At 41.2% G+C, this 19,239-nt stretch overlaps 3 protein-coding genes across 3 annotated transcripts; 1 reads left to right on the forward strand and 2 right to left on the reverse strand.

Moving 5' to 3' along the window:
* Positions 1–467: 467 nt before the first annotated feature.
* On the reverse strand, positions 468–6,851 carry faf2 (Fas associated factor family member 2). Its single transcript, XM_084549824.1, has 11 exons — positions 6,758–6,851; positions 5,846–5,914; positions 5,600–5,734; positions 4,559–4,635; positions 4,332–4,470; positions 4,153–4,238; positions 3,822–3,913; positions 3,092–3,269; positions 2,236–2,407; positions 1,995–2,138; positions 468–1,746 (listed from the first exon to the last, which is right to left on the reverse strand). Exons 1-11 carry the CDS (start codon positions 6,818–6,820, stop codon positions 1,564–1,566), a joined length of 1,338 nt encoding a protein of 445 aa, XP_084405950.1. The 5' UTR covers positions 6,821–6,851; the 3' UTR covers positions 468–1,563.
* A 472-nt stretch (positions 6,852–7,323) lies between these two features.
* On the reverse strand, positions 7,324–14,536 carry pin4 (protein (peptidylprolyl cis/trans isomerase) NIMA-interacting, 4 (parvulin)). Its single transcript, XM_084549831.1, has 4 exons — positions 14,399–14,536; positions 14,152–14,219; positions 13,393–13,512; positions 7,324–8,361 (listed from the first exon to the last, which is right to left on the reverse strand). The coding sequence occupies exons 1-4, from the start codon at positions 14,433–14,435 to the stop codon at positions 8,203–8,205; spliced, it is 384 nt and encodes a 127-aa protein (XP_084405957.1). The 5' UTR covers positions 14,436–14,536; the 3' UTR covers positions 7,324–8,202.
* Positions 14,537–15,296: 760 nt separating this feature from the next.
* On the forward strand, positions 15,297–18,809 carry nek12 (NIMA-related kinase 12; the record flags this gene model as incomplete). Its single annotated transcript, XM_084549829.1, has 2 exons — positions 15,297–16,389; positions 18,127–18,809. The coding sequence occupies 2 exons, from the start codon at positions 15,297–15,299 to the stop codon at positions 18,327–18,329; spliced, it is 1,296 nt and encodes a 431-aa protein (XP_084405955.1). The 3' UTR covers positions 18,330–18,809.
* Positions 18,810–19,239: the final 430 nt, after the last annotated feature.

The raw sequence follows: 19,239 nt of genomic DNA on the forward strand, positions 1-19,239 counted from the left end.
TATTAGAATTGACTTTATTTTGAGATTAAATTTAATCACAAAATCCTCAGAAAACAGTCAGAATTCTTTTGAAAAAAGTCCAGAATCTCATTTTTGATTTCTGATTCAGATTTCAATCCTACAAATCTTAGTTTAATGTCAGAATTCTTTTTCAAGTAATCTGTTTAATATTTTAATTCTGAATCTAATTCTTACTTTAATCTCTTCAAAAAATGTTTTTAATTTCAAAATCTTGAGTTTAGTCAAATAAAAAAAAATCCAAAATTTTATTTTTTTTCCTTCAGAATTCTGAATCCCAAATTTAATCTCAGAGTTCTAGGCATAACTCTACAAAAGAGTTATGCCTAGAACTCTGAGATTAAATTTGGGATTCAGAATTCTAATTCTGGAAAAAAGTATAACAAGCGGCCCTAATTCCTTTTCTGTTCATTAACACATGCAAGCGTCGTACATTCTCAATAAACCCACATTTTTAAAATGTTTTTAATTTATAGTTGGAAAATTACATCTTTACATGAGCCCATTTAGATGTTACAGGCAAAACAGGCATCTATGAGTAACCACAGGCACACTATGGGCAGACTCGTACTATGCTAGATAAAGCCACATGTAAAAGCTGTGGCCTCCGTTAAATATTTTATTTTTAAACTTCATGAGCTTGAGGCAGTCTGCTTTACATAGTAACCAACCTGCGTTTGGTCATTTCATGACACACGAGTCAAAAACAAAACAAAAAAAAAATAAGGTCAACTTGGGGACTTTAAATATCTAACTTTATGTACAGGTCATGGCTCATTTAAAACAGGGTTCCCATCCGTCCTTTATGTCCAAATCCACCAACCTGCTCCATGAAGTAGAACGTGCTCTCCACACACACCACATGGATAAACAGTCGCACAAGTACCAAACCCAGCTTAGACCAGTTTTGTTGTGTTCGTCAATTACTGTGGAGGACGCACGTGTAAACTCTAGACGAAGAGGATGTTGAATTAGGACAAATGGATAAAGTCTTTGACAGAGACAAAAAAAATAAAAAATAGGCAAGGCATTGACACCATGATAGACACATCTCAGTGCTGCATCCTGTGTTTCAGCAGGTATTAACACAACCTGTCTTCCTCAGCTGCCCAAACATGAACTACTTTGGGAAATAGTTCTGGTTTTGCACAAAGCTATGCTAGTGTTTCAGTACATGAGTAGATGATTAAACTGCCGCTGCAACAGTTACTGGCGAGAAGGAATAAGAATCAACTGGGAGCTAGTACAGACGATGGAAAACAAACTTAGTCAGCACAGATATAAAGATGATTCAAGGAAGGACTTCAAGAAATATTTATTTGATAAAATTCAAGACTTTCCAGGCTATTGGGAACCCTGTAAACACAACCAAACAAGAACTGGATGCAGGGTGGTTTCATTTTTCCAGGTTAGGATTTCATCTCAGTGATCCCTTATGCATAATGGCCATTTAACAAAATAAGAAAAATGAAAAGAAAAAAAAAAAAAAGTGTGGGTGGGCGTCAGAGGAAAGTGTGTTTCCATGTAGAAGAGGTATGTCATCTATTAATCGTCCGTAAGGTCCTGAACAAAAAGGACCTCGGAGCGGCTGAGTCCCGCCTCTTTCAGCGTGGGTGGGTTAGGCTGCTCTTCAGTCGGGAGGCAGGGCAAGACTCGACGAGGGAAGTTTGTAACTATCTGAAACTTCTCTGGAGTTTCTTTCAAGGAGAAAAGGAAGTCGTATATTACCTGCGAAAGGAGAAAAAAAAAAACATGAGAAAGAATATGGTATGTAGCACAAGTCTGTAGTACTTTACAAGTGTTTAATCTCCGCTAACGTCATTCCTACAATGTGCTTAGAGTGAAAACTTACCTCCATTACAAAACAACTGGGTTTTAACTAATTCAAACTAGTTCAAGCTACTAAAAACCACTGAATCTAACAAGCAGGGTGAAGCAGGTATGTGTGCAGGGTACTGATTAACACTGGTACTCACAGTCAGAGACTGACCGAACAGGAACCGTCTCTCTACTCGCGTGTCGTTGGGCAGCTTAAACACTATTTTGACACTTTCCGGATCATCTGCAGGCGGCTCCGGAGGAAGACATTCTGACTTCCTCTCCTTCTCCTCTTCGAGTGTCTGCAGTCACAACAAAAATGTGACCACGTGAAAATTAAAAACAAAAGTTAAGGATTCCATGTGTAGCTGTGCAGCGTAAACAGGAAACAAGACTCACTTGTCGTCTCCGCTCCTCGGCCAGCGCGCTCTGTCGGACCATCTCCTCCTCTTGCCTCTTTTGCTCCTGCTCCTCCCTCTTCTTTCGCTCCTTCTCCTGGTCGGCACGGAGGGAGGCGAGATAGGCTTCATCCTGCTGCTGCCTTAGGACTTGGGTCTGGTTCCTCTCCTCGCTGAAACAAACACTTCAGTCTTTAACTGCACACTAATGATCTACTCTGGTACAATAACAGTGCGTGACCTTAGACGGAGGATGATTACAATCATTTTTGAGCCAAGTATGTCTACAACTTCCTGACTGGTTTATTTACTTATTTGCCACATCACTGTGGTTAATTGGACAAATTCTTGTTTTGCTTGTTATGAATTTGATGTCTACAAGTTGGGGGAAAACACATAACTCAATATTTTATCTGCTAAAACTCTCAGGGAAACATTGATGAGCTTCTCTCCAAAACAAAACAAAGCTCCATCACACTCCAGGAGAAGCAGAGAGTCGTATATATTGTGTATATATAGAGTTTCTCATGGCTCTGACTACCAGCTCTGTCCATGTTACAGTGGTTGGTGTTCATTAAATCCGCCCTCTGTCCCCTCACCCTTCATATCACGTCACAGGCCACATCACTACGAGGCCATGTCTGCTACACTCATTGCTCTGTTCTATTTTGAATACGCTGGGACAGAGGCTTCCAGCAGAATTCAAGGGCATGGTCGCCCTCTTGAGACGTGCTTTGAACTGTAACCATGACGATGAACACGCTGGGGTCACCCCAACATGTAACTTCCTGTTACATAAAAACTGAAGAGATATTTAAAGCCAATCAAAGTCGTATGAATGAACCGACTCGTCGTACCGTTCAAGGCGCTCTGACATCAGATATGTTTGGTTGGCTTCCATGATGAACGTGAGCTGATTGATGAGGTCCTCCGGCTGAATGAGGCCCTCGAGGCGCCCCACCACCGTCATCTTACGGTCCTTGAGCACGATCATGGCCAGGAATGGGTAGGTGTTCTCCCGCAGCGCTTGGGACACTAAAAGCGAAAGTAAATCAAGATAAGACGATTAGATGACACGGTCACATGTCACTCATCGCTGTGATGCAAACGTGTTGTTAATTAACATGCAAACTGTTGTTTAGCAATTGAATTTGTGTTTATTCCAGCTCAAGGCAAAAAGAGCAACTTTTAATCCTTTCATGCTTTTCACAGCGAAACCAAAACTCCATTAAGTTTGTATTAGTGTATCACGTGTCTCAATGTGGGAATATTAAAAATGGTCTACATGGATAAATGCTATTATAGTTTTATTATAATTTGAAATGTATTGCTTTATCAACTTTAACACATCCACGAGGAAAAATGATTTCCACTTATTACATGCTGAACGACTGTTTTATAATCAAAATCTGGCCACACATTTTTCATTAGGTTAAAAATAAGGAGGTTGCTCTGATTTCAAATCCTCCGCTTCGCTTTCATACAGGAAGTGCAAATATGAACAAGTGAAACTTAACAATATTTTTCACGAACAGAGCAGCTGACTGACAACAAAGTGGGTGTTATATAACAATAAAACTTGCATACCTCTGTAGCCCTCAGGCTTGCTGGTTGAACATGCCCAAAAGAGCATTCGCGTGTTGAGGAAAGTTATGACCTCTTCCGTACATAACGTGGAACTAGACAGTGACAGATCAGTGGCATAAAACAAATAATTTACAAGGAATGTTTTGTTTTTTTTCCATGTGCACATGCTTAAAAAACACACACAGGTTATATATAAAAATATTAAACTGGAGTTTAATTGCACACAAAACATGTAGCGAAACCCAAGCGGACTGCGGCTCTACTTTACTAATACACAGACCACAGGCAGTACATTAATTAGGAGATGTCGCCATAAAAATACGTGTCTTACCGGCAAAACTCATCAGTGTCTTGATGATCCTCTCCGTGAAGGTACACTAATAGGTAGCGGAGCTCCCGTTTGGCATCATTCAGCGCCTACACGTATCACAATAAACAAAGGCAACATATATGAACATGAGAGTAGGAAAAAAAAAAAAGGATTTCTAACCTCTATGTCTAGAAACTCACCTGGCTGTATGTTCCCTGGTAAAATACAGGGTGTGACCGACCGTACTTCTCTTCAAAACTATGAATGAAAGACACAACATCTCCAACAGGGTCCGTCACGCGACCACGGGGATCTGGCCTGATGAACCGCAGGGCAAACCTTGGAACAAAACACACACACACAGGCAGTCAATTACCTTGCTTCATCCAGCAACAAGTACAAGTGTGAATCAATGTGATTTAGTTACCTGAATATGTCCAGAAGTGTGTAATATGTAAATCTGAAAGGTAGCATTATCAAGTAGTAACTCCATCCTAATAATCCCTGTAAAGAAAAAACAGTGGCTACAAGTTACAATAGGTAGAAAACAAAGTTCCAAGATGCAAATATTTGTCTGTTCACTTGGAGAAAAACAATCAAACAATTCAGATTCTTCGACGCGAGGCCGTATGACATCATTTATCATTAGCAGATGGTGGTCAGGAAGCCTCAAGCTTGGGAGAGCCACACAGGAGTAATGGCACATTCAACAAGATCAGCATCAAAACAAAAAGTTGTGTAGCCACAATAAATATCATCAGATATCATTCTCCATTATATCGCTCTCTTCAAAGCCAGACTCTGCTATAATTACACACTGCAGAACATGCGAGTTGCTGTTCTACCACGTTATAACTATGATATTTTAACACATTTATTTGGATCCGAACACCACACCGAAGTCACACACACAAAACAAAAAAAAACAAAAAAACACACACTCTAACCAATCAAGCCATTGGTAGACCACCAATTCCTGTTCTCTGTTTTCTGAGGTAGCTTTGAAGAGAGCAATATAACCGCTTCGGCTTCCTGCTACAGAAGACTGTCTCATGGTAAGGCAACGTAGTGATTATATTCTAAAAAAACATTAATTTTGTTAGATGGACCTTGTTTTGTGTGGCCAAAATATATTTTGCCGTTGACCCTGTCACAGAAGTACATTGTTTGGCTTCCGTTCAGGTACTCGTTCCTGTTTCTCCAAACCGGCAGCCTGCCAGCTGCCCTAGGTGATGCACTGACTATGGATGAGTTCCTCATACAGCCCCACTTCAAAAAGACTAAACCATCCCTTTTTAAGGTAATGTTCACGTCATTATGTGAGAACAGTCATCCGGGTGGCAACATTTATGAGATAAACCTAAACTGAGAAGGCCTGAAAGACGGCTGTGACAGGAATCTAGCGTCTCGTTTTGGGTGGGGGGAAAAAAATACAGATATGACTAGACATGAAATCCTGCCAACCTACCCTGGGTTGTGGCCTTGAAACGATGTAACTATATACTCTATGGTCTGCTGTGTTGACCTGAAGTGGTCTTGAAGGTGGAGGGTTAAACACACTGGGCACTCCTTCCTGCTCGTTGAGTCTGTCTTGTACTGCAGCCTGAAAAAGACACATTGGACATTTGAGCTCGCCGCACTTCGGTCAAGATAAGAATTAATCAGTTTGTCCATGCGGGAATAAAACGCGTCTCCACTGCCTTGTGATTTTTACCTCTATGTTCCAGTTATGCTGCTCTAGCGCTCGGCGACATTGGTCCATGGACTCCAAACCAGTTAAATCCTGTTAAGACACGAGAAGAATGTCAGACTGGAAGATGTTGCAAGTGGTCCATGAAAATGGGTGTGTTACAAGCTTACTATGGGATGCTTTTTCAAGAATTAACAGGCATGATAAAAGACAAAACATTGGCTCAGGTGTCAAAGGGATAAACTGAAAATAATTAAAGTAGCGGATCAGCTGCAATTTGACACAGCTATCCAATATCGAAACTAAAGTAAACATACACACAGGGGGGAAAAAAAATCGTAAACGACCAACAGGATGGTGTTATAATTATAGTAGCTCCCTTCAAATGGTACAGATTAATGGTAGAGTAACAACAGCTACACCAGTGTCACCGTTATAAATTGAACTTAAAAGCTAATACAGTTGTGTAGCTCATCAACTTAACGGACAGCTTCACAGTGACTGCTATGCTAATGTTAACTCAGCAAGTGTTCAGTGAGCAGCGTCAATGGAAACCTAACGTTAGCCAAGTTAAGTCAAATTTTTTTTTAATTAAATGCGCAGTATGGTTGAGGGTGAATGTCGGGGCTGGTTCGGATATATGTCGATATACACACGGCAAACTATATGTTAATTGAGTCCACCCATTGGCCATTTGAGTCTGCTAACTTGTTAGCTAGCTTAGCTAACGTTCGCTAGCCTTGCTAACGCTAGCTCTGACTCAAGTTGACGGGTAACACTAGGGGGCTGGGGGTAACGTTCGAAGTTGACTGTGCAAAAAAAGCGTTTAAACCCGCACGGCTCCACCTGTTCGCAGCAGCTCAACAGCAACGACGGAGTATCGACATTTGAGGTTTCAGACGGATGTGTGTTAAGTGTGGAATTTAGGCTGTCTACCTGAAACTGAAGGAGTTTTTCAGTCTGCGCCTGGGATAATTCTGGCTCCTCTGGCGCCGCCATCTTACTTCGCCAATCATCTAGCAAGGCGTAACAACGTCAACTGTCTTTTCCTGAAGCTGGCTGTGCTGTCAGACGCTGCGCGGGCTGCTGCCCCCTAGCGCCCTGGATGTAGTACCACTACACGGCCCGGGGTGTAATCACAGACCCTCTAAAACCCAGAACTCATTGTAGTTCTGGGGCCACATACAACCCAAATTGATCTCAAGCGGGCCGGGTATAACACAATAGCAACATGACAGCATATAAGCCTGTAAATAACGAAAACAACAAACAACAAATGTTTCCCTATGTTTTAATGTAAAGAAATACACGCAAATTATGAAAATGTTTACATTTAATTAATTAACTATTCGTTTACAAACATTTTATGAACAACCTCTTAAGAAAATTAAGTGCATTTTTTTGGGGCACATTGCTGCCATCTGCTGTTTACTTATGTCCACTACTCTTATTAAAACTGGACAAATTCATTCACTCATTCATTCATCTTCTGTAGCCGCTTGTTCCTGTTAAGAGTCGCGGGAACTGGACAAATTAAGAATAGCAATTACTTTTATTATTAAAAAAAAACATGCAATTAATGTCTAGATCTGGCACAGGCCATATGTTTGACACCCCTGGTCTAAACAGTCTATGGTTATTATCATAGTATAGTCATAAACCATAATATCTGTGCAACAGATTGCATTCGAGTTACAAGGTACATCTTAGTAATTGTAACATAAGTGTCCAAAGTATTCACTCAAAAGATAATAGAGAAATGTTCAGTTAAATATATACTGATACTATACTACTATTGTTTAAATCAATTTCACATTTTCCCTTGTGTGATATAGGGACCCCGAGGACCTGATCTGGTGAAAGTTTTCCCATTTTATAACTGAGAAACTACTAGAAATACTCTTAACTTTAAATTTAGTCACAGGAAATGGCTAACTATGGTTTTGTCTTGGGTGCAGAATTACAGAAAAACACATTCACACAAATGCAGATTTGTTTTAGCCATCAATAATCTTTTATTTTTATGAGCCGAAATTAAGAAAAACAAAAAAAGTTACTGTAATAGCAGCATCTCCATTACTGAGTGTGTTTAAAGTAGTTGATTTTTTAAGAGAAAGCAAATTCTTCCAAATTTGTCACTTACTCTCTCATACGCACATATACCAACCTTACACTTTTCGTGAAAACGTGAATAAAAACGCATTTATTTGGCCATTTTGTACACTTTCACCAAGTTAATCACATGAAATCATTCACCCAGGCTGAACTGTCTGCATGGTTGTGTGCATTTAACAGAAAAGTACTCCACACCAGGATCATCATCAAATCCGTACAGCACACTGGAGAATTTGTCCTAGGTTCGTGTGCTGAGCTGGCCCACGCTACTTCTTCCCCTCTACCATAATGATGTGGTACCCAAACTTTGTCTTGACAGGCGGGTCTGTGTAGACGGGCTTATCCATGGAGCTGATAGGCAGGGCAAAAGCCGCATCCTGGAAGGGTCCAACCATCGATCCTCGCGTCATCCACCCCAGGTCACCCTGTCATGTACGTAAGAGTGATTAGGGAAACATACAGTGTGCTCTTAATATAGACAACGTGCTGTAAAAACGAGAGGTCAAAAGTTAAACTGCAAGTAACATTTTGACTCTTTGGTGGAAAGTTATTTTTAGCTTAGGTTAACAAGAATGATGAGGTCACAGGACATGGTGGTGCATGTTAAAAGCTCTAATATTTACGTTAGTGGCTAAGAATACATCAGCGTAGTGTGAATAAGAATGAGTACGTGTACAGAGTCAGTAACAAAACAGCACTCGAGTTAGAGGACACTTAAGAATTAATGTATTCATCAGTCTGGATTGAGCCACCTGTGAAACTCATGACGTTTAGGTCTTAGCATCCTATTAATCACATCCCTTCTGTTCAGTCATAAACAAATCTTATTTATACAGACATGGAAACTTTTGTGTTATTTTGATTTTTTCTGAAAGAGTTCCTTTGCAATAGTGACCTCATCAAAGCCACAAATGATGTAGCATGAGAAATTCCACAATGGTATCGTAACACAATGAATCAACATTTCCATGTCCACTCAAGCAACAAAAGAGCTGAGTCAGTAAAACGTTGGCTGAGATCAATGTTCCCTCTAAGCTGCGCGCTTGCGCAATCGCGCACTGCTCGCACGTTCTCCGCGCACAAGAAAATCTATGCAGCGCATAAAAAAATCCAACATGAACTGTAAATAAATTAAACAAGTAAATTATTTGTTTATGTACCATTTTGCAATGTAACTCAGTGAGTGACAGCTGTCCAGCCAATGGTATGATGCGGTTCACTTACGCTGCCAATCATGACAGTACGTGCCCCCCCATATCCACCGCGGCGCCGGTGTTTTGCAGGTTAGCTAACAGTGCGGCGGAGTTAAGGCAGTGGCGCATCCACTCACCAAGACAAAGTAAAAATTAAATGTGGTTCTTTTAAGATGGAATGGCTGTCGGAGTGTGTGCAAACAAAGAACCAGCGGTGACACTGGGTAAGATTTTTCTTTTTCGAGAGAGAAAGGTCTGCTCTGCAAAACTTGGGGTTGCCAACAGTCCCTTGAAAAACAGAATCGTTCCGTATTTAGAAACAAAAGTACGCGTCCCGTATTGAGCTGAAACAGGACGCACTTTGTCCCGTATTACCGTGAGAATCAAAAGTAGCGTGTAAAATGTCAATGTAATTAATGAGTAACAAGGCGCTTTATATGAACATTTACGGTAAACTGTGACCAATAAACTGACAGCGGGAATCCTGCTCATCTCATTGGTCGAGGTACTGTTGCTTGTGAAGAAGATACCAGAAGACAACAAAGCTACAACTTTTCCTCAAACTTTCTGTTTGAACTTTTCTTATTGCGCTATTACAAGAGGAATGTTCTGCTTTCTATTGTTTTATATTCATTTATACAGTTAGACTTAGACTTCTTTAATGTCCATAAAACTTACATAAAATGGAAAATTGTCTTTGACAGTGGCATAAAGACATACAAGCAACACACACACATCACAGACAGCACTATGCGCAATAAATAGATGAATATAATATATAGGTAAAAAATTACTGCTATAATGGGATTCTTTTGATAAACTATGTAACTTGCTATGATCTCAGGTTTTGGACAGGTGTGATACTGGTGTGTGGCCCCAGCGTGCACGTGTGATGTTGCTCACAGTGGTCCACAGTGTACTCACAGAGTTTTTGTGTATGCCCAGACACATGAAAAATTAGAGGGAACATTGGCTGAGATTATAATGCAATCCACTGAAACATACATTTAAATACACTGCCTGGCCAAAAACAAAGTTGCCACCTGGATTTCACTAAGCAAATCGGTACGAGCCTCCTATTGAATAATTACTGCACGGCCGATTATCTTTCAGCTGGCAACAAGTTATTTAACCCCAACTGATGCAATGAGTAGCTTCTCATTTCTTAAACAACCATGTTGAAAGACACATCCTGTGGTCGTGGAAAAGATGTCAGTCTGTTTGAGAATGGAAAAAAAAAAAAGGTCATGTTGTCTGATGAGTCCAGATTTACCCTGTTCCAGAGTGATGGGCGCATCAGGGTAAGAAGAGAGGCAGATGAAGTGATGCACCCATCATGACTAGTGTCTACTGTACAAGCCTGTGGGGGCAGTGCTATGATCTGCGGTTGCTGCAGTTGGTCAGGTCTAGGTTCAGCAACATTATGTGTCCCAAGACTGGGGTCAGCTGACTACTGATTTTTTTCCCCCCTCAAATTGTGAAAGATAGGTTCACTGAGCATGAGACATAATTTTCACACATGGATTGGCCACCACAGAGTCCAGACCTTAACCCCACTGAGAATCTTTGGTAAGTGCTAGAGAAGGCTTTGTGCAGTGGTCAGAACCTCCCATCATCACTATAAGATCTTGGTGATAAATGAATGCAACACTGGATGGAAATAAATCTTGTGACATTGCAGAAGCCTATCGAAACAATGCCACAGTGAAACTACTCTAGAAATTTAACATGTTACGAGAAATGAAGATCACCAAAGGGAAAAAAAAAACGCAGATTTCGTCAAACAGGAATATTTTGAAGATGATCCCAAGGCTGCTAAACTGTTGACGAGGGGACTTTGAAAACAATAGACTGTGAATACAATTGACAAGATTAGATATATCAGCTCAGAGATCTCTCACAATCCCACAGAATTACAAAACTTTCCCGTGTTAGGCCATGGGGATCCACAGATGAAGTAATTCATTAACATGCTACAACCTCATAACACCTGTTGACATTTCTAAAACCATATCCAGACTTAAAGGGGAATAACTGTTCTAAAACCATATCCAGATTTAAAGGGGAATTACTGTTTTTTTACAACCTGGACCTTATTTCTTTACTCGTTTACTCACCAATATCACTTTTGTTTCATGTTTTTTTTGTTCAGGAGATATTTAGATCTGCGTATATCCATTTAGCAAGAGTGATCAGGGCACCGCAATGCAGCCTCTAAATAACCCATTATCTGCCGCGGAACTCGTTCATTTCACCAATATTTTGTTATGATACTCTAGTGCTAATCCTCGTTGAGTCCAGAGTTACCTGTTATCATCATCCGGGGTCTGTAGATTGACCTACAGACCCCGGATGATGTCTTCTGAACGGCACGTGCACCCATGGCAGTCGGCTTGTTTACCTCTGATTCGCTACTGCTAGTTTTTTGCAACATGGCTGAATATTCTTTGGATTATGGGATACTGGGATTTTGCCTTTGATAATGACAATAGAGGATTGGTTAGGAATTATAAAAGAGATTTGTAAAACATGACCTATCAACTTATAGTGAGAGGTAATATTTTTTAATTCTGTATACGCCTTTTATTTGATGATGAACACTTGGGACCACGACTGTTCTGTATTTTTTCTCTTTCTATGTTTAGATTATTTGCCACAGAGTACACTACAGCATGGCAGCAGCTGGAGGTAGGCATCATGGCAGGGTGTACAGTCTCTCCACTAGCCTTTACAATGGCAATGGAGGTCATTATTAGGGCTTCCAAATGGGTGGTAGGCGGAGAAAGGCTGCAGGGAGGGCTTCGCCTCCCCCCAATTAGGGCCTACATGGACGACATGGCGACTACAACGTCAACCGCTCCTTGTATCAGAAGATTGCTGGATAAGCTAAACAGCAACCTGCAGTGGGCTAGGATGAAAGTGAAGCCAATGAAATCCAGGAGTATTTCTATTGTTAAAGGAAAGGTAGTAGATAAGAAGTTTGTTATAAATGATGAGGTGGTTCCCCCAGGCCTAGAGAAGCCAGTGAAGAGTTTGGGAAGATGGTATGATGCAAGTCTCAGTGATAAAGTGGCATTTGAAGGGTTGAGGCAGGAAATGACTCAAGGCATTTCAAGCATAGAGTGCTCAGGGCTACCAGGGAAGTCAAAGTTATGGTGCTTGCAGTTTGGTTTACTGCCCCAGCTAATGTGGCCGATGACAGTGTATGAGGCTGCCCTTTCAAAGGTAGAAAAGTTAGAAAGGATGATTAATTCATCTATCAGAAAGTGTCCCACGCTCTGTGTCCCACGGTGCTTAAGCTGAACAGCCTTGTATGGGAAAGGCATTTTGGAGGTCCAGTTACCAGCCTAACAGAGGAGTTTAAGTGTATTAAAGTTAGACTGGAAATATGGTATAAAAAAAAAAAAAAAGTTAGACTGGAAATGACTCTCACTCAGTCGAAGGATCTAGTGGTTAGGAGCAGAGCAGAATGGCTGGAGGGCTCATGTCCGCCCAGTAGAAATGGGCTGGCGTGGATTTGTGACAAAATCTGCGCTGGGCATACGCGGAAAAAAACAGAGGACTGCGGTATGCGGTGTGTCCCGGGCAGCAGAGAGAGCGAGTGGCTCTGGGTGAGTAGGAAGCATGCTAGCTGGGGAGCTCACTAAAGGTAAGGATGGCTGCGTGACTTTAGTGTGTTTGCAAATCATGATAGATACGGTTGATTGGTTCGTGGTTCAGTCCGCATCAACGGGGCGAACCACGGTAGATTTGTTTGTTTGGTTCATGGTTCAGTCCGCATCAACGGGGCGAACCACGGTAGATTTGTTTGTTTGGCCAGGTATCTGATGTCTTCATGTGGGTTGGTAGCGATATTTCTTTGTTTGGTTAGCTGCTGAGCGGGCCATACAAGCCAGCAGCATTAGATTAGCTTACATTTTACAAGGTTTGAATTTATCCTCTGCTGCTCTGTGGTCCATACAAGCCAGCAGCATTTACTTAGTTCATTCAGATTGTAGGTTAATCGTCATATCACATGACCGTAGGTTTGTAAGGGTTTCTCAGTTGGACAGGGCCTCTAAATGTGTTTTGCCTGGGATCTTGGCACATGGGATTGTAACATCTAATCCTGTGTATTAATGAATGTGTTTTCTTTTTTTCAACAGTCTGGAAAAAGTCACGAGTATTCCACACAAAATACTCGTAATTGTATATCCAAACAAAAATGCAAAAAAAATACTAAAGAGCAACACCACACAAGTGTTTATGAGTGCATGTGCTTACGCCTTGTCTAGCTTTGTCTTCACTGTACTGTGACGCCACTTCACTGAAACGGACTCCAGCCTTCAGCTTCTCCATTGCCTCCATGCACTTTCCATGTTTTTCACAGAGGATATGCCGAACCTGGAGACAAACGGGGATCATAAAAGCAATGTTAGCCTTCGAATAGATGCAACCTATGACTGCTTAAGGTCACTGTAGACACTGGGATTGCTTGGCAAGCACAGATGAAGCGCTTCAACAGCAGGTCACGTCCCCCAACTCTTTAACACTTTCCAACACTGCCTCTTCCTCTTCTGCAGGATGTGATCCAATACTGATGCTTACGCTGTTTAAATATATCTCCAGACAACAAACCGTCTTTCTGAGTGGAACAAATTTATCTCACTTAGTCAATGACAGCTGGTGTCAGGAATGGACAGGAATGGAGGGGAAATGCAACTATATTACAAGATGTATACTGATGAAGATTTATATTAAGTTATTTTAGAGATGACAGCCTTTTGCGTGAGTATAAATCTTATCAGTTTGTGTGTGTTTGTATTAAGAATTTTACTTCTAATCAAGTGCATGATCTGGATGCTAACTCAACCATTGAGTCATGTCTGACTCATTTGAAACTCATTCACAAGTCACTTTGTGGCGGGTAGTGTCACAAGAAAAAAAAAAACACATATATAAAAATATTTTTAAAAAAAAAATCCCTGCCATGTCTCATTTATGTGCAGCTTCATTTGGCTGAAACATTAGTGTGAACGACACCTTTACAGAAGTTCCTCCTTTTGGGGCCTTTTCTTTCTTGTCAGCGTCAGCACTTCCTGAGGCAGCTCCTACACAGGTTCAACGCCGACACGGCACAGCAACCATGAAAGACAGACAACCACAAGAAATAACTCTGCTGTTACAGTGAACTGTATCATCACATGTAGCTGTGTGCTAACTCACATATTACTTTCGGCTAATAACATTTAAAATATAATTAAACATACATATCTCGTGGGCCACTAACCTTTACCGCCTTTGCCGCCTTTGCCTTTTGGCGGCATATCAGAACAACGTACACTCAACTTTAAGCAATAATGATAAAAGGAAAATCTGCACTAGCATGCGCTCATGCTGTGTTATGATAAACCTGCGCAGAAACGTGCGCAGAACGCCGCAGTCTTCTTCTTTGGTTAGCTATTGGCAGACTGCAGTCATATAACACCCACGACGCCACCAAGCGTAATGAAACGGAAATGGCATAAAGCAGTAGGGAGCATAAAGTAGGCCAAGGGGCGCGCAGTTTTAATCACGTTGAATTGAAAGACGGAGAAACTGATCATTCGTTTTCTCCGATGAACGAATAGACACATCCTTTTAATGGTTTTATTAATGTCACACATTTTCCATGCTTGCACCATCTTCCTCATGTCCATTAACTACTTAAAATGTATGAATTTATTCATTACATGGCAGCTACATGCTCATTAATATAAACACTGGCGTAAATTCACCAGAGATAAATAAAGAGCTGCCTCTTGCAATTAAAAGTTAACTTAAAATCAAAAACATAGGCTACTACGACTAGAATAACGGAAATTACATAAACGTGACCTATTATTATCTTTATTATTATTAATAATAATAAATTAAGAGTCGTGTTCAATGTTTATGTGTAACTAAAACTATTATTATACATATAAGCTACTATATCTATAAAAGTTATAGAAAAAATAAAAAAAATAAACTGTCCACCTATCCAGTTTCACAGCGTCACATCGTTACCATGGCGACGACAGTGCACACAAACGGTGTGACGTGCTGCAGTGCAGACAGCTGTCTGGTTTTCAGGTGCTGCTCACCTCAACGCGGTTTAAATCAATATATTAACTACTTGTTAAGACTTAGACCTGTTTAAAAAGAAGATGGAGAAGTACGAGAAGGTTTTGTGTTTGGGCAGAGGAGGGGCAGCAGACGTGTTCCTTATGAGACATGTGGAGCACAAGAGGCTGTGTGCAGTGAAGAGGATCAAAGTGGAGGACACAAGGGCAGCGAAGACACAGAGGGCTATTCTGCTGGAGGCGGAAATCATCAGGAGGCTGCAGCACCCTCACATTGTGACATGCCCTGATGCGTTTGTCAACTCTGACGACGGCTTCATTTACATCGTGATGGACTACTGTGATGGTGGAACATTAGACGACCGAGTCAAAGGGAGGAAACCAGGGGAATTTTTCTCCGGGGATGCTGTGATGGGGTGGTTTGCGCAGGTTACCATGGCTGTAAATTATATACATGCGGCCAAGATACTTCACAGGGACATCAAAACCTCAAATGTACTGCTGACGAAGCAAGGCGTGGTAAAGTTAGGGGACTTTGGCATATCCAGAGTGATGAGCAACACATTTGACATGGCGTCCACATGTGTTGGGACGCCCAGCTACGTAAGTCCTGAGCTTTGTCAGGACTTGCCATACAGCTGTAAGTCTGACATCTGGGCTCTTGGCTGTCTCCTGTACGAGATCTGTGCTCTCAGATCTCCGTTTGCAGCCACAAACCTCCTGAGCCTGTTCTATAAGATCACCAAAGGAGAGTATGACCCTGTACCTAGTGCATTCTCAGACAACATTTCCTGTTTGATCAAAACAATGCTCAGCCTCAACCCAGAAAACAGGCCAAGTGCTGCTTGTATACTTGGCATAGCATATGTGCAAGCTCACATAGAGTCTCTCAAAGTGGTAGACTGTACACCTGTGAGTGGTATTTATACAGAAGGAACTAGCGCAGACATCAACAAAACAGCAGATGTTCTCAGTCAGTCCCTCACACTTGACAACAAAGAAGATGATTCGGAGGCCAGTTGCTGTGAGGTAGAGGAGGAAGATGGTTTGAGCGCTGGTGGACCGGACCACTGGCTCTATCCTGAGGACTTTGACGAAGACGGAAGCTTGACATCTCTAGAGGAACACAGTGAACGCTGTGGGACAGGAACGAGGAGCAACTCTGCTGACTCTGTCGGTAATGTTGAGGTGGAAATGGAAAGTGACACATCATCTTAGTAGTGGCGATGGCGGCGACCTTACAAATGGTTAAATATATGCATATGATAAATGGGACAGGAAACAATGAGAGATCTACTACATAGACCTGTGGTCAGTTGTAACCACGTGAGATGTTGAGGGGAAATCAAAAGACAGTTTTGATCTTAGTAACTTCTTGAATTTTAAAAGCGTATCAAGGTATTGTAAGTGAACGTAACCAGAGGTGTACTAAACAGTGCAATAGTACAACAGTACTGACTTCTACTTCTACTTCCTGTTCTGCACTCTTACACAGTAGATGTGTTCCTGAAGAGTGAGTTAACACACTATACATTTTATTGTAGATCTTCTGAATTTGTCAACGAAGACGTCGCAATCAAAAGTTTAATTACGTCCTGTGCAGATGCTGAACTGACACAGGTTTTAACCCTGCCTTTCACGTTCCAGTGATGAAAGACAAACATCCTAGAAGCACCAAACCTGATACACATGAACAAATTGACACTCTAGATATTGTCAAGAAACTGGAAAAACCAGCAGCTCTGCAGAACACGTGTGTTCCCAAAACATCAGTGTAGACTCCTGCTGTAACATGCCTTCACAGTGGTCTTGTTTTTCTCTCCTTACTTTGTGATTTTAAATCTCAGTGGATCTTAGTGCCACTTTGTTCAATAAGGAAAGGGTCAAGTGGGAACACAGAATGAATATTTATTGAGGAAACAAGGTGTCAGTGTTTGGCAGTGAGACTCAGAGGAGCCAAACGATGAAGGTAGATAGGGACAGGATGGCCTGTGAGATTAAATCACAGAGACGAGGGAATGATTGGCTCGGAGAAGGTGGGCAAATAGCTGCTTGGATGAAAGTGGCGATGTAGAAAGTGAGGACAGACTTAACTGACAGGGTGGTGAGAGGAAAGTCATAAGGAAATGGAGCGGCAGAAATAGTCGACATTCACCGGAGGGAAACAGACTGTGACTGGGGCAGATCTTCCTCAGTGAACTTTTGCATAAGCTTCATTTGGACAAAACAAACGATCTGAGGAGGTCACTTTGGGTCGCGGGAATTGCGACTAGTCATTAACCTCTGATTTCATCGTATTGACAAGATAATTAAGCAGGTTATGATAAAGCTTCAGACACTAAGAGAAGTATTAATTCATGGTGTGCAGCCACAAACCTCCACACTTGTTTAAAACCACGATACTAGAAATGGTTCTGACCTGTTGGGACTAAACAAGCTTATGCTTTAATGAAAACGTAGCCATATTAGTCATTTCAGATGTTGTTTTTTGATGTCTATAGATGATTATTCAATTCAATTCAATTCAATTTTATTTATATAGCGTCAATAACAATACAAATCGTCTCAAGACGCTTTACAAAAACCCGGCCTGGAAGCCCCAGAGCAAGCCTGAAGGCGACGGTGGCAAGGAAAAACTCCCTTTTAACAGGAAGAAACCTTGAGCAGAACCCATCTGCCTAAGGCCAGCCGGGTAGAGACAGAAGAAAGAGAGAAGAGAACAGCAAGATAAACATACATCTGTCATAGATACACATATCTGACTAAAGCGTGCATGTGGAATCTTATGATACAAACTGATGATGTTACATGACAGTTTGAAAATGTAAGATGTCAAAAATCAAAGATCTCCAATCTTGGCATAAATTGGTGGCATAAGAATCAAACGGCTCAGCAGATGATTTGTGTCTTCCAGCTTTTCCAGAGTCTCCTGACACTTCAGAACAAGTTGAATATCCGGATGACTTTGAGGAAGATGAGGAAAAAGAAGATTATGGCGATGTGTCATACGCCGCTGCTCTTCAGCAGCCACAGGACGAAGCGCTGGTGGAAGAGTTTCAGCTCTGCGATGCTGGAGGACTGACCGTCACGCTGAAAGCACTGAAGGAAAAGGGCTAAAAAACAAACATTACAGCCTGAAAAACTGAACATCGCAATGGACGTCGATGTTAAATAAAGGAACATTAGCTGTTGGAAATATTTCAAGCGCCTTGTTTGTTAAGTATTTTCAGTATTTGAGGTCCAAAGGGAGGGACATAATCATCTACTGCCACAGTTTGAGCGTTGAGTCTATTTACTAGACATAAAGAATTCGTGTGCGGCTGAAATCAGTTGTTTCACTGCTGGATTACGCTGAAAACACGTGGTGGGGCTAGAGAGATTGAACCGTCCTGCTTCAGCGCGAGCAGATCCTGTCGCTGATCGGTGATGTGAATATCCCTTGACGACGTTTCTGATCAGTGGCATAAGATACGGCAGCAATGACGAATGTGGCACAAGTTACCGGATGGTGCATTTATTTTTTATGAAATTTCCATTTTATATTGTATTCCCCATTTTAAAAAAGCACCGGTTACGATTTCTTGAGTTGTAAATCACATATACTGTTTAACATAAAAAATAAATACGTATATATAAATCACCTCCTTCCAGTTACAAGTGTTTAATTTGCATTCATAACTTCCCATATATTTTATTATCTTAACGCTTAACGCCTGTACAACGCTAAGTGTATTTTAGTACACCAGCTTTCTCTTTCAGTGTGTCTGTTAAGCTATTACACAATACATGAAATCAAACGGCTTTTTTTTTTTTTTTATCAAGATTTTAATCTTTGTTTCAAAATGAGATGGAAGGCCAATTATGCGCACAGTCGTGCCTTCAAAGGCAGTATGTGGTGTATGCAGCAGGCCTCAAAGATGAGAGGATAAAAACCTATTATAACAAAAACAAAGATAAGCAAGTGTAAGAAATGTATTTAGAAGCTGAAATTAAAATAGAAACAGCGCCCTGTACAGTATATGAGTGC

This window comes from Chelon labrosus, assembly GCF_963514085.1.
Source record: "Chelon labrosus genome assembly, chromosome: 8".
NCBI lineage: Eukaryota > Metazoa > Chordata > Actinopteri > Mugiliformes > Mugilidae > Chelon > Chelon labrosus.

Bases quoted from the DNA above. Each gene is read 5' to 3' on its own strand.
- faf2 (XM_084549824.1), bottom strand. From the start codon at position 6,820: ATGGCGGCGCCAGAGGAGCCAGAATTATCCCAGGCGCAGACTGAAAAA. The intron at 4,239-4,331 runs GTGAGTTTCTAG...TGATACGTGTAG, and splicing joins ACCAGGGAACATACAGCCAG to GCGCTGAATGATGCCAAACG. The intron at 2,139-2,235 runs GTGAGTCTTGTT...TTGTGACTGCAG, and splicing joins CCGAGGAGCGGAGACGACAA to ACACTCGAAGAGGAGAAGGA.
- pin4 (XM_084549831.1), bottom strand. From the start codon at position 14,435: ATGCCGCCAAAAGGCAAAGGCGGCAAAGGCGGTAAAG. The intron at 14,220-14,398 runs GTTAGTGGCCCA...GAACCTGTGTAG, and splicing joins AGGCGGCAAAGGCGGTAAAG to GAGCTGCCTCAGGAAGTGCT. The intron at 13,513-14,151 runs GTGTCGTTCACA...GTTTGTCTCCAG, and splicing joins AAGGAGGAACTTCTGTAAAG to GTTCGGCATATCCTCTGTGA.